The 27,932-nt window shown below is 43.2% G+C and overlaps 2 protein-coding genes across 2 annotated transcripts in view; one reads left to right on the forward strand and one right to left on the reverse strand.

Moving 5' to 3' along the window:
- RAMP3 (receptor activity modifying protein 3) overlaps nt 1-10,804 on the reverse strand; it is a gene marked incomplete at its 5' end in the record, with an annotated part of 103,542 nt that extends 92,738 nt beyond the window's left edge. The window contains one exon of the mRNA XM_064441796.1: nt 10,504-10,804. Coding sequence (XP_064297866.1) covers nt 10,504-10,804 — 301 coding nt within the window. The remainder of the gene's footprint in view (nt 1-10,503) is intronic.
- Nucleotides 10,571-26,811, forward strand: PDIA4 (protein disulfide isomerase family A member 4). The gene is made up of 11 exons (XM_064443806.1): nt 10,571-10,750; nt 10,802-10,916; nt 15,904-16,078; nt 17,822-18,027; nt 18,681-18,819; nt 19,338-19,543; nt 20,221-20,379; nt 21,510-21,661; nt 22,060-22,216; nt 22,308-22,541; nt 23,106-26,811. The coding sequence occupies exons 2-11, from the start codon at nt 10,814-10,816 to the stop codon at nt 23,519-23,521; spliced, it is 1,947 nt and encodes a 648-aa protein (XP_064299876.1). The 5' UTR covers nt 10,571-10,750; nt 10,802-10,813; the 3' UTR covers nt 23,522-26,811.
- Nucleotides 26,812-27,932: the final 1,121 nt, after the last annotated feature.

Here is a 27,932-nt window from a genome sequence, read left to right on the forward strand (position 1 = left end):
GTGATGCTCTGTTTGACACTCTAATAAGCCTTGCCCAGAAACTTCCATTGCAGAACTACTTGCTCCTGGCTACAGGGCTCCAGACAACAAAACAGGGTAGTGAGGTTTTAATAACATCATCATCATCATCAACAACAACCACTGTGTGAATTTCCTGAGCTCAAACCAGAAGCTCTGCTAGCATAATCCTAGCTGGGCTGGTGAGGCTTCTACCCAGAGAGTATGGGGGAAGATTTTACATAGAGCACAACGGCAGCTTCCCCCTTCATAAGAGGTGGTCTGGTTCCACTAAAGGCAAGCCTGTTTTCCACCTTAACCCACCCTGAGCCAGCTGCTAGTACTGCTGTTGTAAGTAGATTTCTCTGGGTTTCTTGGCAATGACTCAGGTCAAAACTAAACACCAGGAGCACAGAAAGCTTCTGGGAAATCTTAAGCATTCTCCTTTGTACACAACAGGGTGTCATGCATGGTGCTGCAATTTCTTTGAAATTCTCTAGGTTTTGTTCATTTTTTCCTCAGGATCCTCAAGAAGAAAAATTAATGCTTCCTAAATGCATTCCACCTTTTGAAGTTCTTCATGGATGTTAGCCAACAAGACCTCCTGGATCCCCAACATTCTCCTCATTTTGGATGAGAATGCAGAGAATTACATAGCCCAGACAACAAAAAATCAGGTTGAATTTCAGCATAAGATCATGTCATAAAGTTGAATTTAAAGACAGAGCAATTAATGATCTAAAAAAGACTAAGCAGCTCCTTTACCCCGTCATAAAACTCCAACCAGTCTAATAAAGAGATTCTTACTGCTAAGGAAACATGACTTTTTTCTGAGTACTGTACAACGCTTCGTTAGTCCCTGAAATGCTTACAGGTGACATAAGAAACATCACTATGACCTTGAGAATGTTTTGTCTGATGAACTATCATCAGACATTTTTGATGAAAGAAATATCCTAGGGACACAATGAGCAAGAAAAGACAAGTATTCACAAGAGCAAAACAGAAATCAAAATGAGCCATGGGATATTCTTTCCTAACTACAGTTTGTCCAGGAATTTCCAAAGGAATGCTTCAGCATCATCCCTGCTTTATAGCTAGCAGAGAGTAGCCCGCTGTTCCGTTATTTTTTTAACGACATATGACTTCCCCCTGCTGGTATTCCTGCTTCCTCTGAAAGCAGCTTCAGCTACAGACACAAGTCACTTGTACCCAGTAGTCTTCATGGTCATCATGCCAAGTTATTAATCACAATCATATGAAAGCTGTTGCAAGTCAAGTTTTAACATAAACACCCACTAGTATTATAAAGCTTAGCAAGCTGTATTACAATGTCCCCCCTGTAAGCACAGAGCGCCTTTGGCTGGCTGAGGTACAGGCTGCAGGGATTGGGTTGCCCTGAAATAAGATTTTGATTTCTCCCCTCACTCCATTTTGCCAGCAGAAGGATCATGAAGCAAACCGCCAGTGTTGCTCATCTCCTCATCTGAGGTATGGGAGATCCTGGCTACAGCACTCTGTTACTTGGGTAATGGAAAGAAAGAGGACTTACACACATACAGTCATCTGAAAATCAGCCCACTTTGCCTCTAGAGCTTCAGGAAACAGTGAAGCTCCTGCATTGCTACCTGCCCTGTCCCCTAAATGAACCAGGAGTCCCATCACAGTGGGGTCACTGGGGAAGCAGTGGACCTCTTTTCCCATGCTGCCCAGCCTTTCCCACACTACTGCACCTGGGCTGCCTTAGGCTAATGTATCACTTCATTTTTTCTCAGGAGAGAGCCCAAAAGGTGCCTTCTTAGCATCCTCTTCCCCAGCCACTGTATGCCTTTCACCTACTATCTGGATGCTGTGCAGAGGCAGTGCTGATTCCTCTTTGCAAGGCGTGAAGTGATTCTTGCCTTTTCCTTTTCCCATGAGATGATACCATCCCCTCAGCTAGCTTGTCTCTTGGCCCCTGACTTCAGCTCTTAGCTTTGGCTGAAAATTTTATAACCCCCTGGGGCTCCAGCTGAATGGGTGTCTCCCCTCCACCACAGGGGACCCCAGGAGAAAGAAGTCCCAATGGCAAGGAAGGAAAAAGTTATGCAGAAGTGTCCTCTTTACCATGACAGTCACTGGGGCTGCAAGGACAAACTGCACACTTTCCAGTCACCAGTCAGGAAGGAAAGGAAGCAAAAAAAAGCAACAGTCAAGCAACTACTTACCAGGAGGGGTATTTTGAGCTCTGGTACCTTGCAGGGTATTTTCTGAGGGACAGCTAGAACCCTTTGGGGCCACCACAAGGGTGTTCAGGGAAGTAATGGGATACCTGGAGACATGACAAGTGCATTTCTCCAGACCAATCAGAGCATAAGGGAGATAAAACTCTCCAGTCTAGCCAGATAAATTTGGTGAGCTGAGATTTGTGGTGCATTTCACGACCAAATGACATAGCCATATGGCAACCACGGATACAGACCCATGAGGACATTACAAGAGATACCAAACTTATACAATTTTTCCCACTTTACTAAGTTCCAATGTTTATTCCATATTCATTAACCATTAAACTGCAGGGAAGTGATCTATATGTATATATTTCAGCTGAAAAAATTGTTATAAACTACAGTTTAGATACATACTACACTTAGAGAGTTGTATTGGATTGATGGTCATCCAAATTTAGGAGCCTTGTAACTTCACAGACACCTGAAGAAACCTCTTCTGATCCACTACCTGTTGCTTCTTACAATATAGAACTATGAAGAAAAATAATGTAAAGGACAGCATTTAGGCCACTTACGTCAATAAGTATGTGTTTTCACACACGTTCTCTGCTATTCTTGGCACCAGTTAACAAATCATTGAAATGCCACATCTATATCAGTAAATTTGACATGTCTGGGATATTCTTAGCCATTCAGGCCAACCAACATGGAAGTGCTTGTGTCTATGCTAATAAATTCTCTCATTCTCCAGCTGGCTGCACACAAACTGCTCCCAGGATCATGCCAGCTCCAGAAGAATGCTCAAAGTCCTTCAAAGTGCTCTACTTGGCACAGGCCAGCATTAGGCCAGCATTGTGCCAGCAAGCATCTAACAGTTTACTAGAGTAGGCAATCACATTCCCTTGCCTGGGCGCTCTTTACCTTATTATCACAAACGTTGCCAAATCCCAATAGCAGGGAGTGTCCAAATACACTTGATACACTTGGTGGAAGGGATGCCATCCAGAGGGACCCTGACAGGCTGGAGGAGTGGGCTCATGTGAACCTCATGAAGTTTGACAAGGGCAGGTGCAGGGTCCTGCACCTGGGTCTGGACAATCCCCAACATCACTACAGACTGGGGGATGAAGGGATTGAGAGCAGCCCTGCGGAGAAGGACTTGGGGGTACTGGTGGACGAAAAGCTGGACATGAGCCATCAATGTGCGCTTGCAGCCCAGAAAGCCAATTGTCTCCTGGGCTGCATCAAAATCAGCATGGCCAGCAGGAAGAGTCCCCATATCTGGAAGTGTTCAAGGTCAGGTTGAATGGGGCTCTGAACAACCCGATCTAGTTGAAGATGTTCCTTCCCATGGCAGATGGGTTGGACTAGATGATCTTTAAAGTTCCCTTCCAACCCGAACCATGCTATGGTTCTATGACTTTACACATTAGACACTGCAGTCCATAGTGGGTGAAGTCAGCTAAAAGAATTTTATCAGCAGTTGTTTTAAATTTTCAAATGTTTTTGAAGCCCTAGATCAAATTTTTTAATGACATCAGTATAATAAATGAAGGTAGACAGTTTACTTATGCTAATTTAGCAATATTTATAATAGAATCATAGAACAACAGAATCATTTAGGTTGGAAAAGACCATTAAGATTACCGAGTCCAACCATTACCCTAACACTGCCAAGTCCACCACTAAACCATGTCCCTAAGTACCACACCTAAATGTCTTTTAAATACCTCCGGGGATGGTGACCCCACCACTTCTCTGGGCAGCCTGTTCCAATGCTGGATAACCCATCGGTAAAGAAATTTTTCCCAATATCCAATCTAAACCTCCCCTGATGTAACTCAAGGCCATTTCCTCTAGTCCTATCACTAGTCATTTGGGAGAAGAGACTGACAACCACCTCACTCACTACAACCCCCTTTCTGGTAGTTGTAGAGAGCAATAAGGTCTCCCCTCAGCCTCCTCTTCTCCAGGCTGAACAACCCCAATTCCCTCAGCTGCTCATCATAAGACTTGCTCTCCAGACCCTTCACTAGCTTCATTGCCCTTCTCTGGACACGCTCCAGCACCTCAGTTTCCTTCTTGTAGTGAGGGGCCCAAAACTGAACACAGTATTTGAGGTGCAGCCTCACCAGTGCCAAGTACAGGGCACAATCACTTCCCTACTCCTGCTGGCCACACCATTCCTGACACAAGCCAGGATGCCATTGGCCTTCTTGGCCACCTGGACACACTGCTGGCTCATGTTCAGCTGGCTGTCGATCAGCACCAGGTCCTTTTCCTCCAGGCAGCTCTCCAGCCACTCTTCCCCAAGCCTGTAGTGTTGCATGGGGTTGTTGTGACCCAAGTGCAGACCCAGCACTTAGGATTGTTGAACCTCATATAGTAGGCCTTGGCCCATTGATCCAGCCTGTCCAGATGCCTCTGTAGCACCTTGCTACCTTCCAGCAGATCAACACTTCCACCCAACTTGGTGTCATCTGCAAACTTACTCATTTGTATCATTTGCTTCTGAAATGAGGACTGAATATTATCTATCAGTATATTTATTCCCCTTCTAATTAGAGGAGATGGTACACCATTCTTAAAAAGTTTCCACTTCCAGATGAAACGACCCAGTATTTTATCATGAAAGATGCTAAACTTAGACTGTAAAAGTTTCTTTGAGCTGAGCACATCAAATGATATTAGGTATGAACTCATTTAATATAGCACAGATATCCAAGAACTAACTGCAAGTCCATTAAAAAAAAACAGCCAAAACCAAACAACAACAACAACAAAAACCCCACAAACACAAAAAAGAGAAAAAAAATTTCATAAGAAAACCTGGAGAAAATAAGTCATCCAGACAGACACTCAAAATTATTCCAGCAAAAAAAGAGTGCAATATCAGGATTAATAGTATTTATCTTACTGTCACTTACCCTATTTAATTACTTGCAAGAATTTAGTAGTATTAAAGTGGAATATTTTCACATCAAACTTTTTATCAAGTTTATATAATGATGACTGAAAATTATTGCAAGGTATTTTAAAATAAGCATCGTAATACATGAATCAACCACTGACCAAAACCAACGAGTTCTACAAGTGTTTTCTCTTTCTCTAAATTGTGTCTAGATTTAGATGAAATGCAAAACAGGATGGGTATGTTAGCATTGTTCTGAGAGTTACTGAAGCGATTTACATGAAGGTTATGTGCCAGGCAACTCAGCATCATTTGCTGTGAAAGTTTAGCTATTATGCAAAAAAGATAACTGAAGTTCACAAGAAAACTACCAGAAAAATTATTCACAACACTTGTGTGACACTGTTTAAAACTGGCAGATCACAGAAAAGAGAGGTTTTGTGGGTTTTTTTGTGTGAAAAACAACTGAATTTTTTTTTAGAAAACAAAATTTGAGAGCATTCCTTCAAAACAATTCAGAACTGTGCACGTGCTGCGATGTCAAGTGTGTATTAGCATTTCAGCCACATTTCAGATTGCCAGTGGGTGGCATCAAGAGCACCATCAGCTCATGCTGTATGGAACAAACACTCTATAAAAAAAAATCACAGAAGGAAAAAGCACTCTGTCACACATTCCTACTGAAAATGCTGTGGTACATCATGGTCCAACACCTTACATAACTGGCGTGGTGCTGTGGCTGCACACATCCTATTAAAAAGAATTTCCAATCCCTTAAGAACCATCAGCAATTTACTATAACACCCAGACACAAAATTCATATTTAAAAATAGTAAGTTAATTTGTTGCACCTCTATTCAGACAATATCAGTCAACACCTAGTCAGTATCACTCTGTGATAAAAAGGATTACAATAAATTAAAGCAGCTATCACTTAGCCATTATATCATTATAATTGCTCAGTATCCTCACTAGTAGCCACTCAGTATCATCAGGCTGTGAAAGGCCAAGTAGGTTCAAATCTACTTTTGAGACTGTAATATAATTTAATAGCAGAAATTAGACCAATGTAGTTTATTTTGGCATACCTTGCAATTTTCATGACTTTTGTGAAAGAATAGTGGCTTTTCCTCTTTGAAATTTACTGCAGAATATGCCTCTTCTAAGATTAACCACTGTACCCCACAGAATTTGCAGAATAATGTACAGAAGATGACTAGTGTCTAGGCCACCTCTTGAAGGAAAAAGTGACAGTATGATACAAAGAGGTATTTCCACAGTCCACCACCACATAATGGTGCTGGAAAACACAGGTGCAACCTGTGGAGAATTTAAGGTAGGCATTGACAACTTAAACCAACAGGAAATAAACTTAGAATCATAGAATGTTTGGGTTGGAAAGGACCTTTAGAGGTTATCTAGTCCAACCTCCCAGCAGTAAGCAGGGACATCTTCAACTAGATCCGGTTGCTCAGAGCCCCATCCAACCTGACCTTGAATGTCTCTAGGGATGGGGACTCCACTGTCTCCCTGGGCAACCCATTCCAGCACTTCACCACCCTCACTGTAAAAAATGTCTTCCTTATATCCAGTCTAAATCTACCCTCCTTTAGTTTAAAACCATTACCCCTTAACCTGCCACAACAGGCCCTGCTAAAAAGATTGCCCCCATCCTTCCTGTAGTCCCCCTTTAAGTACTGGAAGGCTGCAATAAGGTCTCCCTGCAGCCTTCTCTTCTCCAGGCTGAACAACCCCAACTCTCTCAGCCTTGCTTTGTAGGAAAGGTGCTCCAGCCCTCAGATCATTTTTGTGGCCCTCCTCCGGACCCGCTCCAACAGGTCCATGTCCTTCCTGTGCTGAGGCCTCCAGAGCTGGATGCAGTACCCCAGGTGGTGTCTCACCAGAGTGGAGTATAGGGGCAGAATCACTTCCCTGAACCTGCTGGCCACGCTGATTTTGATGCAGCCCAGGAGACAATTGGCTTTCTGGGCTGCAAGCGCACATTGATGGCTCATGTCCAGCTTTTATCCACCAAACAGTCCACCCACCAAATCCATATCTCCCCAGCTTAGAGAGAAGGATGCTGTGGGGGACAATATCGAAGGCTTACAGAAGTCCAGATCGATGACATCCATTTCTCTTCCCTTGTCCACCGATGTAGTCACTCGATCACAGAAAGCTATTAGGTTCAGCAGGCAGGACTTGCCCTTGGTGAAGCCATGTTGGCTGCCTCAGATCACCTCCCTGTCCTCCATGTGCTTTACCATAGCTTCTAGGAGGAGCTGTTCCATGATCTTCTCACTTACTGAATGTTCCTGAGGAAACGCGTATTTAAGGAGTATTGATAGTATGGTTGTTCCTGAGGATGCAAGTCACTCAAGGGTGATGCTAACAGCTTAAAAGGATATGAAAACACAGTATGCGCAAAATCCATTTTCAAATAACCAAAGTGTGCTCTGTGAGGTCTCATACTTTCAGTGCTTGTTTGCTCTCTAGTATGTATGGGGCAGAAATGACTTGTAAGTATGGCCGATTTCTCACAAGACATCCTACAAGGGACCTGTACCATTCACTTTTCCATGCATCTAATGTCTAGATGACCCTGTACTTAGTTATCTGTTCTAGGCTCTGTTCCACCTACCTTCTGACTAGAGACCTTCCTGGTAAAGAGGAGGGTTTTCCTATTATTAACTAACATAAAGAATGAGTACTTGGCAAAAGGCAGCAGTGCTCTTACCAGTAGTACTTAGTTCTGAGGATTTTCAGCTTCATATGATCACCTCCACAGGTAAGCAAGCCTTTAGAGAGCAGGAAGGAATCTCTTGGAAAAGCTGCACAGCTAGCATACTCCTTCCAGTGCCCATTGTATTTCACCATTGCATAGGGCTTACACCCCAGCTGGTCAACAATGAATTACACTTCCAATTGTTGTACTATTTATGACTCATTGTGCTATCCTGTCTTACCCCAAACTAGGAAAACAGACACGGCCCTGTGGGTTTGAAGACAGACCAGACTATAGTCCTTTGCCAAGGCCCTGTTTGTCTAGTGGGATGTGCCTAAGATCTGGGCTACCAATACTGTAACTACCCACACAATGAACCCACAATGTGGCAAACCTCTCAGTTAGTTGATCAGGCTGAACAGGGATTACAGGGGTTCTGACTTGTGGGCTTTCCTCCTGCAGTTCAAACAAATAATAAACACACACACACACCCTTCTATTTCTACTATTTGCGCTTCCTTTTCACTGTCTAGCTGGATGCTGGTGCTTGACACCTTTGCCTAGCAAATCTACTGATCTGTTTTCAATGTGGTTAACTTGTGTAGACTTAAAACCCAGTAACCATAAATTTAGCCATCACAAAAGGTATTTAATCCTGTATTTCAAACAGACAAAAGCAATACTCACATCACTTCCCCATTTTACATGCCTATTTTTTTCTGCAAGCTTTTTTAAGCTATTTTCCAATGGCCTAGACAATGTCAGTCACGAAGTACTGAGGCTGACAGAACTCCTCTGCCCTGACAGGTCACTGTCAGGTGGATATTCTCCAACCTAAATCAGAATAAAATGGATTACAATAGCTGCTATTTCTCTTATAAATTCTGATGACGAAGGCAGTAAATATTTCACACACCAACACGATATTTAAATCTAGGGTTGTGTTAACTAAACAGGGAACAGACTCTAAATAAAAACTCTCTGTACTCTTAATTTTTCCCATTCAGAACACTGAGCGTCCAATCTGATTGTGTGCTATCATCAAATTACTGAATATCTATGTTAATCAAACTAATCATCAAAACAAGTTCTGGGTTTTTTATACTGATATCAAAACCAGACAGGACCAGGATCAAGATCTTGAGAGGGTCAAGACAGCTTTAATGTGGTTCAGATCAGGTCTCACTTGATTGTAGTGGTATGCAGACAAGTTGAAAAATTGCTACTGTATCAGACACTGTATTTTCAAAATAATTTGTTTTGCAGCTGAGTTGAGGGAAGGCACAGACTCCCATCCTGTAACTTAGCAATGTAGAACAACGCAGGTTTTAAATGAATTTTTTCCAGCCTATTTGCTATGGACAACTGACAAATGCCAAACAGCAATCTAGATGCATCAATAGTCTTTCAGAGCAACACAATGCCTTCTCAGTCCCTTAAAATCATGATTTTCATACTTTAAGCTTGCATTTCAAGGTCTCAAAAATATTTGCTTATGACTAGCTACTGCTACCACTTCAGAGTATGACTACCATGTACTGAATTTAATGGTGCTTCATGCTTACAAACTATCTATTCAAGGGTCAGAAATTTTGTTAAAAACAAAATAATTGTTTCATGGACCTATGAACAGCTGTGATTTGTACAAGCATGTGGCCAAACTGGCGATTTGAGCAACAAAAGCCCAGTTTTTAGGACTGTCTTATCAGATCTTAGATGTTAACCAGATAAGCATTTGAACAATCGCTAGAAATTATGCTGATATATCTCTCCACAGTCACCATCAGTAAGCAGAACAGAGAAATGCTATAATTACCCTAAAAAAGAGAAGTGCTATAGCTATGTCAGTGAAGGGAAAGGGGAAGATCAACCAACACAAGTCCCACTATGTTTGTGGGTCTGTTGATGAATAGGACGTAGATACACTCGAAAAAACGTGACACAGAGAATTAATGCTGTCTTATAACCTAGATAAACGACTCCAATTTCACAACTGCTTTTTGGAAATACAAACATTTAACCCTAAGACGTTCAAACGGGCGGCAGTGCACACCCTTCCTCTGCCCAAGGCCTGCGGCACCTCTGCGTACAGTCGTTAATTACGGCGTTACAGACGGACTTGCTGCACCCCATCCCCCGGAGCCCTACGGGAGCCCGGGAGCCCTATGGGAGCCCCCAAGCACAACGGCACGGTCAATCAGCTCAGGTAAATGGCAACTTCGTAGCCTCCGCCACCGGGAGCCCCAAACCCGCCCCCAGCCCCCTCACCGGGCGCCTAACGGAAGACCCCTCCCCTGCCCTGCCCTGCCCTGCCCCCGCCTCCAACGGCACACCGACGCCACGCCACACCCCAGCGCGGGGGAAGCCCCGCCCCCGGCGCACGCGGCGCGTCCTCACAGGCTGCCACCGCCCACTGGCACCGCCCCGCCTTCTTCCCGCCCAGTGGCGACAGCCCGCCAATCCCGAACGGCTATGTGGCTTCTCGCCCTTAGGGGCGGGGGTGGGAGCGCCGCCTCTCTCCTGCCACGCCACCTCCCCCCTCTCCCAGGGCGACTGCGCCTGAAACGCGTGGCAGCTGGCGGTTGGTGGCTCTCGGACGGCCAATGGGGGAGAGGCACCTCAGAGTAGGCGTCTAATTTTACGCACGGAGGGGCGCCTACCTGGTGCTTTGGCTGGTCGCGCCCGCCTCACGCCGCTCGAAGCGGCGCCGTGGTTGCTGCTAGGGGGCCGCCAGCGCCGCGCTTCTCGCCCCCGTGACACACGACCGGGCCTTGCGCGTCGGAGCCGCGGCGGAAGGGCACGCGAGGCGATTGGCGGCCGCGCCGCGCGCGTCGCAAGGCAGCGGCCAATCAGCAGACGCGGCGTCCCGCGAAGGGGCTGTGCGGGCCGCAGCGTAGTGAGGAGCGGGGCGGCGGCGGCGGCGGCGGCGGCGGCGGCGGCGGCGGCGGCGGCGGCGGCGGCGGCGGCGGGATGAGGTTGAGCGCGCTGTGGGTGCTGGTGCTGCTGCTGGGGCTGGTCCAGGTCGCTTTCCTGGCGCGGGGCGCGGCGGCCGAGGACTTCGACGACGACAGCGGTGAGCGCGGGGGGCTGGGGTTGAGCGCGGGCAGGGGACGGGCTGCGTGCGGGTGAGGAGGGGAACGCGCTGGCGCCCGCAGCTGTTGGGCGCGTGGGTGTCTCGGCGTCCAGTGCGCGGCCCCGCGCCCCCCGCGCGGCGCTGGGTGGTCGCGGGCTGCGGCTCCCTGCGGGTCTCTGGGGTGACCCCGCGCTGTGAAGGCGCTGATGTCTCGGAGAGTCTGCTTGTCACAGCGCTGTTCGTGTCTCCTCTGCGCGGCAGCTCTGCCTCGCCTCTTCTAAACACGGAATTAAAAGCTAGTAATTTACCATTTCGGCAATTACTCACTTTTAAATTGCAAGTAAATTTGCAATTTCGTTATCCAACAGAGTGCTCTTTTCCTTATCCCTTCGTTCAGGGGATCTGGGTGTTCTGTGTGTTTCAAACTGATTGTTTATATTTTCCTAGAAGGAAGGCCATGTGTCGCTAGTTTCTTGGTGTTTCTTCCCATTGTCTTTAGATTTCACTGATGCGTGCCTTTCCAAAATTAGCTGAAACAAAGCTGCTCTGACTTACCAAGTTTAGCACCTGTACGTAAGAGGCAGGCATTTGAAGGTGCTTCTTTTCCTTGTTTTCAAGCATCTTTCACGTGGATTTTGAGAAATCCTACATCTTTCATATTTTCTATGTTCACACTGCTGTATGTTAAGTATTAAAGGGCATTGAGGGAGACAGGATTATGGATGACCTCCTGAACTCCTGCCCTGCAAATTCATGCTCAGTGAACAGGCACTGAAACTTGAAGAAATGCATTTATGTCAGGTACCTTATCTGTGTGACCAGCTGTGATCTGTAGGATAAAGATCAAAATTTTTTTTTAGTAGGATATAGTATCTGCAATAAGGAGATACAGGTATTTCAGCTTAGAGGTTTACAGGAAGCTTTACAGGAATATTCTGTATTATGTCTGTTTCTCTGCTTTTAGCTAGAACGCTTAGTTGTCATCACTTTATAGCATGTGACAAAACCCAGTATTGATTTCCCCTACTACCTTCAAATGATGAAGTATCACCTGCGATGTTACAGCAAAGTCTGGGTGCTGTGGCTGGCAGCAGTAGCTTAGCTTCTCGTGGGCCAGGTTCTTATCAGTATTTCCCATGTGTGCTGCTCTTTTCATTATATGGGTTCTCAGGATCAAAGATGCACGGTGATGAAAGTCGTTCCTACTGTGTGCAAGTGGAACACTTATCCATTGCATTTTCCTATTTCTGTTGTGTATCTCAAAATTGTATATAAATCATGTACTAGACTTCACCAAGTTTTTGCTTTAAAAATACACATAGTTAGGGATTTCCATTTGTGCCCTTGACATGCAGACCTGTATGAAGTGGAACAAATTTACTTGGCAACAAGCAAGTAACCTTATGTAAATTGATTGTTTGGAAGGTGAAAAATTCAGATGAAACCAGGCTTGTTGCACGGTATGGTTTTGGAAGAGAAGTTTGACCAGGGCAGTGAGGCAAATATGCTTGCAGCAAGGTTAGCCTAGGTCATGACTGTTACGCCCTTTGGATCCTGATGAAAGAAAAGGAGAGGTCGTGTAAAGGATCCACTACAGAAAAGGCTGAGGAAGACTGCTCTCAGAAAAAGGCTATTGAAAGCCCTGGCAAGTGATTACAAGACCTGACTTCTGTGTTTCTGAAAACTGAGCTCATCCTGTTGAGAAATGCACACTGCGGTGCCCTGCTCAAAAGGAAGCTTTCAGGCAGAATCCAGAAGTCATTGATGTCTGGATGCAGCTTAAGAAAAAGTCACTAGGCCAGACTTCCAATAAATGCTGAAAGTTCAGTGAAGTTACTAAAAGAATTAATTTTGCGTAGAGTAGTTGACATCCTGAATACAGCCTGCCAGCCAATGTCATGTACCTGAAGTCTTAAAATGAGTGTTACTTCCCTTCATGGTGATTTTTGGCTTAGGTAAAAATGTGTTGAAGTTTGTGGAAATGCTTTGGTGGTGTAAAATGAAGTCTTTTACTAGGGGACAGGTTTTAGCCACAACTGTCAATTGTTGGTTTGTCTACCTGCTTCACAAGTAGCTTTAAGAAACAAAGGCATTTCACTTTGGGTGCAACTATTTTATTTTCATGAGCTGTCTTATGCAAATATTTATTAGCTACTTCTACCATATCAGGTCTCGCAGTTATAACAGATACAGAATGAGTCTATTCAGATTGTAAATCACTAATGCAAAGGCAAGTTTCTTGTTCTTAAAGAAAAGAGTCCAGCTTACCTCTCTCATACTTGGTGACGTCCTCGAAGCAGGTCTTTCAGTCCCAACACTAAAGGGGATGTTACAGGCAGCTGTGATAGCCCTAGGTGTCGGTGAAGCTGGAGTCTACAGAGGGTGAGTCTGTGCTCTTAAGGACCAATTTTATAGGTGTGGTTAACTTTTTTCTTTCCCCGAAATACATGCCCTCTGTAAGCCAGTTGGGAAAAGCTGGAGTCCTGCTGTTAAGGCTACTCTCCTGCCTCCCACCTCCAACAAGGAGGAAGTAGTGGGTATCTATAATGCCCATGACAATGTATCACTGTCAAGGAAGTTTCAGGATGGCAGGCTGTACAGGTGCTTGCAGTGAAAGATACAAAACTGTTTCAGTGATGGATGTTAGATCTAGTGGTAACATTTTCCACTTCTGCACGTGATGCTTTGTTCTCTGCTTTCTAAGCTCTGAGCCTATGCCACACTAACTGTGGTGGCCTTTTTCTCTCAGGGGTGGATAGTTAGTGTAGTAAGCAGGAATGAGAGTCGTAGCCTGCTGGTTTCAGACATGCAGGAGCGGAACTGGCTGACTAGTTATGCTGAAATTCTCTTGTCAGGAAAAATCAAGTCTGAAATTATTTGCTTGGAAAAGCAATGGGCATTGCACAACTCACTGGTAATTTGGGCACAGACCAACCACGAACACCCTGCAGTGAAACATAGCCCTCCAAACTGCCGGGCATGCATGTAAGCAGAATTTTTGACTGCTGAAAGCCCTTGAAAACTAGCTTTTTTCACCTGTGCAGTCCTGTAGGTACATGGCTGCTGTAGATTTGCTTCAAGGTTGTTTGAGACTTCAGCCCTTTCACTGCAAGTGTTCAGAGGCAGCAACACAGGAGGCATTGTCCACTTGCAAATAGTGCTTTTAGTTGCTTCATAGATCAGGTGAAACAGTAATATTTTTTGAAGGAACTTAATCCAGGTGACTACTGTTGTGTGATAAATGATATCCTGTGATCTTTCTGCTCATCAGAAGTTATAATATGTTGGTGGTGTATAAAGTTGGCTTCTAATTAAAATTAATGTGTGCTCTCCAGGGCTGCATATGGTTTTCTGAGAGCATATAGACTTATTCTTTTAATACCATCTTCTAATAGAAAAATGGCTGTTGCAATTCAGCCTCATCATTATGTCCACAGTGAGCTTGTATCTATGGTCTGCTGTTGGTCTGAGAACAGTGGGTTTTGTTTTTAATCACTCTGTCATACCTGGATACTACATATTTATCATTATTGACTTTCTAATTCCAGGTGAAGTCAGAGCATTTTCAGAATTCTTGTCCTGAAAAGTAACTTACATGTACATGGTCTGCTGCCATACTGTAGTAACTCTTGTCAGCTTAGTCAAAAAGTCAATTAAAGTTGAGAACAGTTTTGAACAAGAAACCTTAATCTCTCTTTTTTTTTTTTTGTAATCCTGATCTTCCAGTGATTTGAAAGGGCCTTAGCTTCATTGTTATACAGTTTTCATTACGGGGGAGGTATTTTCATGACTTGTTGAGTGACTGAAATGCCTTTAAAGTCATTCAGGAAGGCCTGCTTGCCTTGAATGATAGCAGTTTTAAAAAAAAAGTTTAGGGGAACATGTGAAAGATCAAATGTTAAAGAAACCATCTCAAATTCCAAGCCAACAAAGATTGAACCAGTTAAAATGTCCTGGCTTCAGATTTCATGTGCGAACTTTGGTAATTTAGCAGATCTGCTTTTTACTTGAAAGGCCTGTTCTGGACTAGCGGTTTCAGTCTCCTTAAATCAAAGGCCTCCCCAAAAGTTCTGGAAAGACTTTTTCACTCCATTTATTACAGAAAAGAACCTTGCATCTGCCAAATGCATGGAAGTGGGTTTAGACAGGACTTCTGTGACAGTCATTTACTTATTTGATTTTACACTCACTCTGCAGCCTGGTGCTGATCCAGAACAGACTGATGCTCCTGTGGGTGAAAAACCTTTTTGGTGAATTGCATAACTGAAACATTACTTTAACTGAAAGCCAGTTACATTGAGGTGGCAGGGGTGGGATTGAGCAGTCAAGAACAGAAGCATAATCTGTAAGTGCTGCCTCTAAACCACCTTAGCAGTAGTAGTATTAGACCTTCACACAGGCAGAGCATAGCAGTTATGTTACAAGTGTGGCAAGTAAGGATACAAGGAAAGTATTGGGGACAAATAACATCTGCTTTTTTGGTACAAGATGCCTAATTTTTCCAAACACAAGTTGCTGTGCTTGAAGGACATCTGGTTTGCTGCATGATACAGTGCTTCTGTTTGAATTCAGGTATCATATATGTGCCCTTCTTGCCCAACAAAACATGTCTGGTGCCTCACTTCCCACATTTCAACAAGACACCCAACAGTCTTTGGTAGCAACTGTCACACAGGTCTGCATTGATTCTTGTTGTGTCCATTTTGTCAGTTTTCCCTGAAGACTGAAATACATGTTGTCACTTCATTGAAATATTGATACTGTTAGCTGGCATAGTGTGGACAGCAATAAAATGGTACCAAGCAAACATCAGAGTCACAACTCTTTGCAGACTGAGGTAGCTGTCGATATATGTAAAGCAGGAGCTAGCCTGTGTTGATTTTTTTTTTTTAACCACAGGACATACTTAATCCATCTGTTACCTGGTAGTGCTATTTTAATGTTAAACTTGACACAATCTAATCCATATTGCACTTTTACTTTCCAGAATCTCTTACAAAGGAAGCTGATGATGAAGGTGATGATGACAAAGATGATGAAGATGATGATGATGATGATTCTGAAGTTAAAGAAGAAAATGGCGTATTAGTCTTGAATGATGCAAACTTTGATGCCTTTACTGCAGACAAGGACACTGTGCTGTTGGAGTTCTATGCACCATGGTGGGTTCACAGCCTGTGGTACTTCCTTAGGTGCAGGATGGGGTGGCTGTTGGGGGCTTCTCTGACAGGACGCACTCCTAAAAAGTGAGCTTGGTTTGCAATCTTAAAAATTATTTAGGAGTAGCTTGCCTACAGAAGAAGCACTGGACTCTGCCGTAGTCCAGGGTAGGGGGTGGTTCTGGTGGTGGGAGGTGCCCTTCTCCCTGCCCCTGTACCATGCCTGTTCTTTCTCCACAGATGTGAGTCATGCTGAGGAATCACATGCCAAGGGAAGCACAGCCCTGGTTCCATCCCTGCTCTGTGCCTGTTAGGGAACAGAGATGGTCCCAGTGACTTCCAGAGAAGTCACGCAGTGTGATCTTGCAGCCTGCTATTGTGTCCTTTTGCTGGCCCACTGAGAACTAGTGTATTTGCTCATTTAGATGAAGGAATGGAGGAGACTTCCCTAGCAGGGGAATTGGTTGAAGGTTTACCTTCTCAAGTTCAAATCTCTGTCCTTGCCAGAAGGGTGTGGTGTGAGTAAGGACATAGCTTGGTCATATTATCAGTTTAAATAGTGCCTCATGCATCTACCTAATGATGATAATTCTGCGGGCATACCAGGGTACACAGAGCAATGCCAGTGTGCGCAGGGGAGCTACAATGGATTTACCTACATACAACTGAGACAAAGAATTTTGGCCAGAATGTATCTTGTCTTGCATTCTTATGGACAAAAATAATAGGGATAGTTAGTGGGGAAAAACAAGACTAGAATATGTTTGCAGTCAAATTGCTGAGTTAGTGTTGCAGCCAGAACCTCTCTTCCTTAGTGATATAAAGACAACTAACTCACTTGCCCTTTTCTAGTCTTTGAATAGAGGGGAGATTATGATATTGCTTGAGGTGGAGTTGTATTTTAATTAATGCCACACTCATTACAGAGAATCCTATACCTGTGTGGTTGTAGGTACTATTTCTGCAGCTGTGGTTTGCCTGCATGAAAACTGAACGTGTAGCTTAATTTATCTGGGCAGAAAGATATGTGGTCATCACAAACTAAACACCTCTCTTTTTTTTCTACTCCCCCTCCTGCCAGCTGAGAGGCTAAGGAGTATAGGCTGTCTGCTATGTGACTTTCCCTCTTTTTTTTTTTTTTCCTTCATTTTCCTGGTTTCATCTTCAGCTCATCAAGCTATATTTGGCTTTTCTTATGGTGATATCCTCTGTTGTCCTAGCTTCTGCATCAGGAGCCTCTGCTTTTCCCAAAGAGTTCTGGTGTGGCCAGAGAGAGAGCAGGTGCTGCAATACCATGGTGGGTGTGGGATTTCATTAGGCCACCTTAACTACTGGTTCATTTTTCCCTTTAGTTCAATTTAGGGTGCTGGGTAGAGAAGATGAACCTGGATTAGGGAGAAGCTGGTCTGAATAAGATCATATTTGGGGGGCCAGGAAGAAGCATAGTACGAGGTTTGCAATTTTGTTTTAAAAGGAATTGTTAAATTTTTTTACAATGGCTTTATAAAATGTATATGGAAATGTGTTGCCTTTTGAATGAAGAAAAAAAAAGTTGGGATTTGAACAAACAGCACGTTAGGTACACTTACTCCCTACCTCTCCATGATCTGAAAACAGAGCAAGACAAACGTTCTTATGTTGATGTTATGAACACCTGTCAGAAGGCATTCTGGAAATGCGGAATAGCAAAATAGCCTTGTGGGTCTCTTGTACATTTATGTATCTGCTTGTGTCTTCCTCTGACAGGTGTGGGCATTGCAAGCAGTTTGCTCCGGAATATGAAAAGATAGCCAAAACTCTGAAGGAAAATGACCCTCCTATTCCAGTTGCCAAAATAGATGCTACTGCAGCTACTTCACTAGCAAGTCGTTTTGATGTCAGTGGCTACCCAACCATCAAAATCCTGAAAAAAGGCCAACCTGTTGACTATGACGGTTCTCGGACTGAAGATGGTAAGCACCAGTACTTTGCAGTTCTCTGTAAGAAAGCAAAGTAGTATATGTGACTATTTTTAAGGACTCTCATCTCAAATTACTCTATCTTAAGCAGAATAATATTATGAAGGCTGAAATTTTGCCTGTCTTCTCAGTTGGCTGTATGCTAGAGGACAGCTTTGCAGGTAGTGGGTAGTGCTGTTACTGATGGAAGGTTTCTAGAAATTACTTGACTAGAAGAGGAGGTAGTCTCATGCTTGCTGAAGGATCAGCTAATAAGAGACATCTGATCTGTATTTTGGCTGTGTATAAAACCACTTGTTTCTTGCTTAATGAATGTGTCCAACTTTAGTCAGAGAGGAAACTACCTTTTCTGTCTCTCTTGAGATGGAATTCATGTGCTAGGGTGCTGCAAAGTACAGATCTGTGTTCTGCATAAGTAAGATGCTCTATGGGGTTAAGAGAAGACCTTCTTGCCAATACCAAAGATGAAGTAAAGCATAAAGGAGCTTGATAAAGAAAGTATTCTTCTGTATGCTTGAGATGTAAACTTTGGTCCAAGACCATGCTTGCCACTCTGATTTTAAATTCTTGATATCAACTCTTGCATTCGATATGCTACTGTAATGATAATACAAACTTGCTGATTGGGCTATTGAACTGAATTTCAGCAATTGTGGCCAAAGTCAAGGAGATTGCCGACCCCAGTTGGACCCCTCCACCAGAAGCTACCCTGGTATTGACCCAGGATAATTTTGATGACATCGTGAATAGTGCTGACATAATCCTGGTGGAGTTCTATGCTCCATGGTAAGCAACAAGGCAGTCGCCTGTACTTTCCTAGCACAGCTGGCCTGAACACGCTTGGTGAACCTGTTTTCTGTTATGCCTCTCTTAGAGGCCTGCCTTGTTCAGGTATGAGTAGCTCTGGTCTACCTTACTTCTAATCTGGACCTAGGATGGCATTACAAGTCACTTGAAAACTAGACTAGATCTGTGTCTCAGCAAGGGGTGGGCTCCAAAACTTGACTGAAGATTCTCCTTATTTACTAATTTGGGAACATGTTGAGAGATACTGAAAACCAAAGGGAGTTGGTCCTTAGTTGAAAAATGGCCTCTAAAAATGAAATTATGTATGTGGGGCCAGGCATAGAGGCTAGGTTCAGGTTGGAGAGACAAGTCTTCCTGAACTGAATTGTCCTCTGTAGATTGAATTACCCCATTTCTACTTTCTCCAGTCTGGAAGATGTAACTCTTCCACTTCAGAGGTAGAAGGTACCTAGCAGGACTCATGGCTTGTAAAACTGAGTTCCCCTTGCCTTCCCTAGGTGTGGACACTGCAAAAGGCTTGCTCCAGAATACGAGAAGGCTGCCCAGGAGCTTAGCAAGCGCATACCTCCTATTCCCCTGGCTAAAGTTGATGCCACTGCTGAAACTGAGCTTGCAAAGAAGTTTGATGTTACTGGCTACCCAACTTTGAAAATCTTCCGCAAGGGCAAACCTTATGACTACAGTGGTCCACGGGAAAAATACGGTACTACAAGTTCTGTTTTTTCTTATTTTCTGAGGGATTGACCACAAATGTTTTGATGTATCTATAGGACTTGCAGACTTGTTAACATTGTAGCAGTGGTAGTTGGGGAAACCTGGAAAATGTGCGTTCATAGTTACATAGGCCAGTAGTATAAATTTGATTCTAATCTTTATAACATCTTATGGTGGTACTAAGAGCTCCTTTTAACATAAAGTAAGTTAAATACACATAGTGAAGCAGTGGCAGTATGAGTAAATGGGCGGCCTTTAATGGCACTGGAATGTACCATAAGGACTGGCAAAGTGTTCAGTATTAGGTTTCAATAAGAGGGAAGACTTAAGACTATCCAAGTAGAACTTTGGCTCATAACAGGTTTGGGAGACAGTGAAGGGTCTGAAATTTCATAAAGGAGGGTTACTCAAAAGATCAGCTGATATCCGTGGAACTTATGCTTGACGACCTCTTCTGAAACCAACCTGAAATAGAGTATCTTTAACTGCAGCTTTAAAAATGGGCCGAGGGTCTTGTCGATTTGGTCTTTCAGTTAACGTGGGAAGACTGCACAGAAAGTTGTCCATGGGAAATGTGGTGTTAAACAGTGTCATAGAATGAATGCCTGAACCTTTTAGTTTGATACATGTTCTAAGCAACTTTTTGGGGGTGGGTTTCTCTCACAGGTATTGTTGACTACATGATTGAGCAGGCTGGTCCTCCATCCAAACAGATTCAGGCTACCAAGCAGGTACAGGAATTTCTGAAGGATGGGGATGATATCATCATCATTGGCGTCTTTAGTGGAGAGAATGACAAAGCATATCAGCTCTATCAGGAAGCAGGTAAAGAATGTCTTAAAATATTAATGAAATGTATGTTTTGTTGAGATTCTGCCCAGGACTTTGGGCATGGAGAGATCCTTTATTTCTGCTCTTAGTTCAGTGGGGGAGGTTGGGGAGAAATAAGAGGGGATTGAAGGGTGGTGATCTACTTGTACTCAAGAAAAAAAGCTTACACCAGGTTTTGAGGCTGCAACTAAAATATCAGCCAGTTATAGGAGATAACTCCTCTTTGATATTGTGTCCCTAAATACATTCAAACTAGAGAGGAGGGAAAATTCCTAGCTGAGGAACAAACTGCAACTTTTTGGCTTAAAGCCTTGCTAGCTTTGCCATCTGCTATTGCTTGTTTCATATCTGACAGTTCCAGAGGCTGGACTCTGCTGAACTTGTTTGGGATGGGGGGCTGCAGAAAGAATCATCATCCACCTTTGGATCAGTTTAGACTACTCCTGGCAATGTTTATTCTTAGAAACCCCTTTGACGTGACACATGGACTGTCCTGTTAACAATATCTGCTACCACACAGAAGAGGCTAAGCAGTTGAAGTGCTTGGTTCCTTTAATCAGTCTGCGTCTCACATGATTGAACTACTCACAGCCACCTTTGGTTTCTGCCGGAGCCTTGAGAGCAGTGTGGGCAATTCTCCCCCTGGCTATGCCTGCTTCTAAGGCTGCTGTCATTTATAGTTGGATTAGGAACTGATTTGGTTGCTCCAGCATAGCAAGATACAGAACTGTTTCCCAAGCTGCCCCAAAGCAAATAGATTGACTAGGTGACCTAGGTGAGTTCCTTTCCAGCTCTACTTTCTGTTACTTGGTGGGAAGCCAAGAGGTAGGAGACTGATAAACAAATAGCTGTTTCACTGTATGTGTTTTGGAAGGTGTTCAAGGTTTTTTAATATGTAGAATAACGTATCAAGTTGATGGGCTGTTGAACAACATTCAAGTAGTGCTACTCAAATTGTATGTATCTTCACATGCTTCTTGCATGTTTTCCAAGACTCTGGGTTGTTCCATGTCCCACTGAGAATGGGAGGAGAGCTTCCTTGCAGTGCAGTCTCAAGATTTCAGTCGGAGGCTGTTGGTTCACGTCTTGATGACTTTTCCTTCTCCCTAACCTTAATTTTTCAGCAAATAGTTTAAGAGAAGATTACAAGTTCCATCACACCTTCAGCAATGAGATCGCAAAACTATTGAAAGCATCTCCAGGAAAACTGGTTGTCATGCAGCCAGAAAAATTTCAGTCAAAGCACGAGGCCAAGATGCATGTTTTGGATCTTAAAGTGAGTAGCTGATCCAAAGCTAGAAAGTTTGTGTGCGAATTGAGGGTTCTCTTTCTTTGTGTTTATGAGCAGTTGGCATCTTCCTGTTGGAAGTACTGCACTACATATTTGAGGCAACCTATTTGTCCCCTGAAATGGTATTGCTTTGTTTGAGAATGTTTTATGAAATTAACCCAGAGGTTACGTATTTAAATAATAATGTATCATTACAATATTCAGTTTAGGGGTAGAATACCAAACTATTTTTAGTGCTCAAGGATTTGAAGAATATGATGATAGCATTGTTTATAACACACCCCTTTCTCATTTATGCATCGATATTAGTTTTCAGTAGATGTAACAGAAATGCCACTTACATCCATTTGTCTGACCATTTTTTCTGCATGTTTTTTAATCAGGACTCTACAGATGGCTCAGAAATTAAACAGCACGTGGTAAAACATGCTTTGCCTCTAGTTGGTCATCGCAAGCCTTCCAATGATGCTAAAAGATATGCTAAGCGTCCTCTAGTGGTTGTCTATTATTCTGTAGACTTTAGTTTCGACTATCGTGTTGGTAAGATCGCTAAGTTTACCATTCCTCCACTTTGGGAGGAAGCAAGCAGTAAGTAATCAGAAATTACTAATCCCATGTTTTGTTTTTTCAGCTACCCAGTACTGGAGAGGCAAAGTCCTGGAAGTGGCCAAAGACTTCCCTGAATATGTGTTTGCTGTTTCTGATGAGGAAGATTATTCTTCTGAAATAAAAGATTTAGGCCTGCTTGAGAGTGGAGAGGATGTCAACGTCGCTATTTTGGATGAAGGTGGCAAGAAATATGCCATGGAGCCAGAAGAGTTTGACACTGATGTACTCAGGCAATTTGTGGTGGCATTCAAAAAAGGTACAATTTCTAAAGTAGGGTTCTCTAAGTCATTTGCTTTGTTTCCCCTTCAAAGAGTTTTTCCTGACGCAACGACTACAATAAATTCATACATGCAACCTTACAGTGCTCCGTGGCTTAAAGCTTCTGGATGTTTCTTGCCTTTTTTTATCTCAGATCATTAACTTTGTTGCTTGGACTATGCTGTGGCATCTAGCTATATTCTAAAACTGAGGATGTTTGGCAAGCCTAAAATGTTCTTGCAGCTTTGAAGTGTGAGCTGATAATTTATACTAGTCCCAAATACAATAAATCACTGTCTAACTGTTGTGGGTGGACAGCAATAAAAAGAGGTAGAAAGGTTCTAGGGAATTGTGAAACAGATTGCCCATATTTCACAAGGTTATTGTTCTAAAAGGTCACCAGCAAGCTAGCCTATGTTTCATGCAGAGGTAAGCTCACTTACTGGTGCGATGCTTTTTCCTTGGTGGGAGGATGTACTTCTGCCCTTTCTTGGGGGAGATCATAAGGGCTGCTCTTACTGTATTCTAACAATGAAATGGTATGTGTTTTGCTTCCTTCTAGGAAAACTGAAGCCTATTGTGAAGTCCCAGCCAGTGCCAAAAAATAACAAAGGGCCGGTGAAAGTGGTAGTGGGTAAAACTTTTGACACCATAGTAATGGATCCAAAAAATGATGTTCTTATAGAGTTCTATGCCCCATGGTGTGGACACTGCAAGAAACTAGAACCAGTGTATACCGAGCTAGGCAAAAAATACAAGAATGAGAAAAATCTAGTCATAGCCAAAATGGATGCTACTGCCAACGATGTGATGAGTGACCGCTACAAAGTGGAGGGATTTCCCACTATCTACTTTGCTCCGAGGGACAAGAAGAACAACCCTATTAAATTTGAAGGCGGGGACAGAGATTTAGAGCATTTGAGCAAATTTATAGAGGAGCATGCAACACAACTCTCCAGAACAAAAGAAGAGCTTTAGATAAGATGAGGGTGGTGAAGAAAAATTGTTTGTACAATGTAGTTAAAGCAAGTTACTGACAAACCTTGATGAGAGAAGAATTAAGCAGTTTACGCAAGGAAATTCTTGAGCAGTAAAGCAATTGCAGTATCTTTTTTTATACGGCAGAATTTTTTCTGGACACTGAACAACTTCTTTAATATGAATGTCTTATATTAGTTATGGTTTTGATCTTTGGAGAAAATACATCCTTTATTTTTTGTGACTATCTTAAGCTTGATTCTTTGCCTCCAATGCAACTGTTCTGTTGTTTCTGGGGTTTTTTTGTTTGCTGTTTTTTTGTTTGTTTTTCTTTTTTTAAAGTTAAAAGATATTACCAAAAAGAGAGGGAAAACCAAATGCCTACACCGAACAGGTTTCTTTCTCTTATTTGTTGGTATGGTTACTGGGGGGAAGGGTGTTTTGAGCCAATCTTTCTTCTGTTACGTTTCTGTATACCTATTCGTGTGACTATATCTTTGCTCATTGCTGAGGGTAAGAATGGAGGTTTTCTAAAGTATCAATGACTTGTTCAGTCCTATTGAAATAAGACATGGTGTCTTGTTAACTAAATGTGCTCTAGACCTGTCTGCTTTTGCTTTGTGCCCCTCTGTAGAGAGGGTAATGCTAAAATAGCAAGTTTTTCTAATTTACCTCTCTTTACTAGTCCGTACTGACCCATTTATATCTTAGTCTTCCCAAGTATATTTTGAAGTAGTTGGAGTGTGGTGGAAAGAGCATCTTGTGGGTGGTAATGCTTGGATTCTGGTATCAGATCTGTGTTACTGTTTCCTTTCCTTTTGCAGAGAGGAAAGTGTTTGATAGTGACTTTCTTTTGGGGAAGCAGACCGAGACTTTCTGATGGACTTTATTCCTGTGGCAGTTACTGCAGGTACAAAGGAAGATCACATTCACTCTAAGCTTTACTTGGAAGTATGTGCATTTAAAAGTGGATCTTGATCTTGAATGTCCCAGTTTAGATACATCCACAAATTTATGGGACATGTTGAGGTGGCAGACTTACATATTCCAGAAGCATTTTCTGCCTCTTCTCAGAGCTGTGATGCTGTGGTGTGTGGGACTTGAGTGTCACTGAGGTAGTTTTGATACATGTTTCATTTTATGGGTACTGCTTCTCTCCTAGAAGCACTGTTTTCTGTCTTACAAAAGATCAATATCATCAGTATTCCTTCAGCATTAGCTTTCAACTTCAGTCCTTCCTTGTTGCATTAGTTTTCAACTTTTTGGAAGGTGTGCAAATCTAAAACTGCCGCCAATCATCTGTCTTTTCTCTGCAGCCTTCTGTGTACAAGGGTAAACTCATGTCCAGGAGGTGGCTGTTAAGGTATAAAGACACAAAAGGGCCTGCAAGGGGGTGTGTAATCCCTATGCTTTTGTATTGCACTTTGCATCACTGTTGAAGGGACATGTCTCCCTGCTGTCTTAAGAGGACAGTTTCCTACTGTTAGCCACGGGTTGTTATCAAGTTGTTCTTCCAGAGGTGTATGTGACTGCTTGAAGGCTTTCTCTTACTTAACAATTTATCTGAAGCTTGCAAACAAAGCTCACCAGCAGATTACAAAAGAAGGGGACAGTATCAAATCTCCAGGAGTACTGGGGTGTGTTTGAATGCCATTCAGCTCCCATTGTTTATCAGCAAAAGCTAGGAGGTGCTAAGCAACTACTCAGTATCAGATCTCAATTGCTGCGTAATAATTCACTTCAGGCTCTGGCATTGTCAGTCTCCTCTTTTCATAGTTGAAGATTTTTTCTCTACTGTCTTTTAAATGTACAGATATGCGTTAAGCTTAGGCAGTATTTCACCTACAAAACTCTTACCAAGTGCATTATCTTCCCATCACTTGCTATTTCTGTTTGCAGCTTTTCTGTAGAGCCTTCACAGGCCATGATCTGCAATTTAAATGTCTGTGCTTTGGCAACAGGACTGAGATCAGGTTTAGCTGAGCACCAGCTTAATTAGAGGTGACTTTTTTCAGCTTTACATAAGTGTACGTAATCCAAGTAGCAAGTTCTGTCCTGTCTGCCATTTGAGATCAACTCAGTTCTTCAAAGAAGTAGGCACAGATGGTTTTTTAATCAGTTCTTAAACGTAGTTCAGTTTCTATTTCTAAGCAAAAACCTTGAGTAATACTGCAGGGAACTAAATTGCTCCTGCTTGTTAAGGAGTTGCAGGCTTGTAGGGATTTATTCCAAAACAGATGTTGCCTAATCAACAGGAGGATTGGATAAATATGGAACATGTGGAAGGGAGCGTGAGAAGTACCTTTACTGGTGGTGGGGACTAGTCAGGGCTGAAGCTCCATTCTTCTTGGGCCAATAAGTGTCAAAGTTGATTATGAGTTTCTCCCCTCTCTTCTTGCAAGTGCTAACTTACTAACATTGTCATTGCCAATGCTGTAGACTGTCATAGCCAATGTTTCTATAGACTTCCTCCCAGCATGAGCTGACACCACTCTGGGATGAAAACAACCTCTCCAGCCTGCTGGGAGTCCTCATCGCAATAAAAGGCACAAGGCCCAGGGGAATGTCCAAGGTGTGCTTGCATGGCACTCCTGCCAGATTTCTTTTCCCTGCCCTTGCAGGTGGAGGCAGCCTGGTATACAGTTACTTTGGGGCTATGCTCAAAGACCTGAATTCTGTTCTGGAGCCACAGTGCTTTAATCAGAGCTGAATAAGGAAGAAGAATATGCTAGTTTTAGTATTGCTAACTTAATTTCTTGACAGCTGTGAGCCGCAAGAGCAAGGCAGCGTTACCTCAGGTAGGTTGTAGGTTTGGGATATAAGCAGTAAAGGGAATGAGGAACTGATACATCCTTACATTGGTCTTTTCTGGCTGCATTTCCTGTGAGTTGTTGACTCTGCCACACACCTTGGCATCTGTATGCTGTAACAGATGTATTTATCTTGATCACTTCCCAGGAAGATGAGAGGGTACTGTTGCCTTTCTGCTTTGGGCAAAGACATACTGGAAAGCAAACTGCTCTCCTTAGTTCCAATATCCTATTCTCTGCTGTGTGTACTATCAACATCACATCAAATTTGTGAAACTGGGATGGCTGCATCATTAGGCCTCAGTTAAAGCTGTCTACCTGAAAAGTGATTTAAATGTGATTGTCTCTTAAGGCGAACGGGTCATACCATCTTTTGGAATTGCTATTAAATGCAGTATGCACATCTGCTTTTTCCTTCCTGGTGCACTAGGATGTATTCCTAAGCATCCTAAACTCCATTAAAGTATTACCTAAGTGCCACTGATGGGCTTTTGTGTTCCATTCTTACAAAAGGAAATAAATAAATAGCATGCAGTGTAAAAGAACAAGGGAGCCCCTCACTTGCTGTCACCCACAGCTGGATGAGCATAGGGCATCACTTCTGATTCTACGTCTAGGTAGAAAAAAGCCTGCAGTTCATGCTTTGGCACAGGACTGGCAGTTCCCAGGTACAGGCCAAGCTCCTTGGACTCGTGTAAATATTTCCTATACATTAAAATCTTCCATAAACTGCAGGACATCTTTAAGCAGTCAGACATGAGACTTCTTCAGGGCCACTTCCTTTCCCTGAAGGGTCAAGGAGTGAAGTAAGCAGCAACTCCAGCACAGTCAGTACTCCTTGAGGGGTGAGTTAATCTGTTCTCTGTGGGACATTCAGGATGATGGTAAATACTGGCCTAGGATCTTGATACTGCATTAAGTGCTAGCTTTAGTACTGGAAAAGATTGATAATAGTAAAAGGAGATGTCTCTCCACAGTCAAGGCTATTACTTGCTTTCTATCTTAAACAATTTTATACTTCAAGACTGTTAATTATGGTGATGCCTGGGTATGGCCCAAGACTTGGTTGGTAGCAAGCAAGGCACTGCAGATCCAGAGACTAATCCACAAAGTTTCTTTCTTCTTGTACGTGAGGCTGTGTGAGGAAACTGGCTTCTGAAAAGTAGAACATGAATCAGAATATATGGGTTAAAGGCTTTTGAGAAAGTAGCATTAACTGTAGTGGTCAGACTTTTGTCCTTTCCTTTGTGGTAGGCAAGAGAAGCCACTGCAAGCTGTCCATGCTCCAAAAGGCTTTTTGGTCACAGCCTGCATTGGAAGCAGACAAGGATCAGAGGATTGAGTATTGCAGTCTGTACACTCAGCTGTTGATGTGGGGTAATGAGCACATCAAGCCCTATGCAAACAAGAATGTAACCCACTTCGTCAAACTGGTACAGAGCCTTGTATTTGATATTTGTATTAACCTATTTAGCTTTGGTTTGCTGTACTTAAGTTGCAAAACTCCCTTTTCAGTGCAGAGCAGGTGTGGTGGTTTGATCTGTGACAACCCTAGTCAAAAGCACTGAAATGCTGTAGCACCTTGCTTCAGTTGCCAGGCA

Source organism: Phalacrocorax carbo, chromosome 2 (assembly GCF_963921805.1).
Source record: "Phalacrocorax carbo chromosome 2, bPhaCar2.1, whole genome shotgun sequence".
Classification (NCBI taxonomy): Eukaryota; Metazoa; Chordata; class Aves; order Suliformes; family Phalacrocoracidae; genus Phalacrocorax; species Phalacrocorax carbo.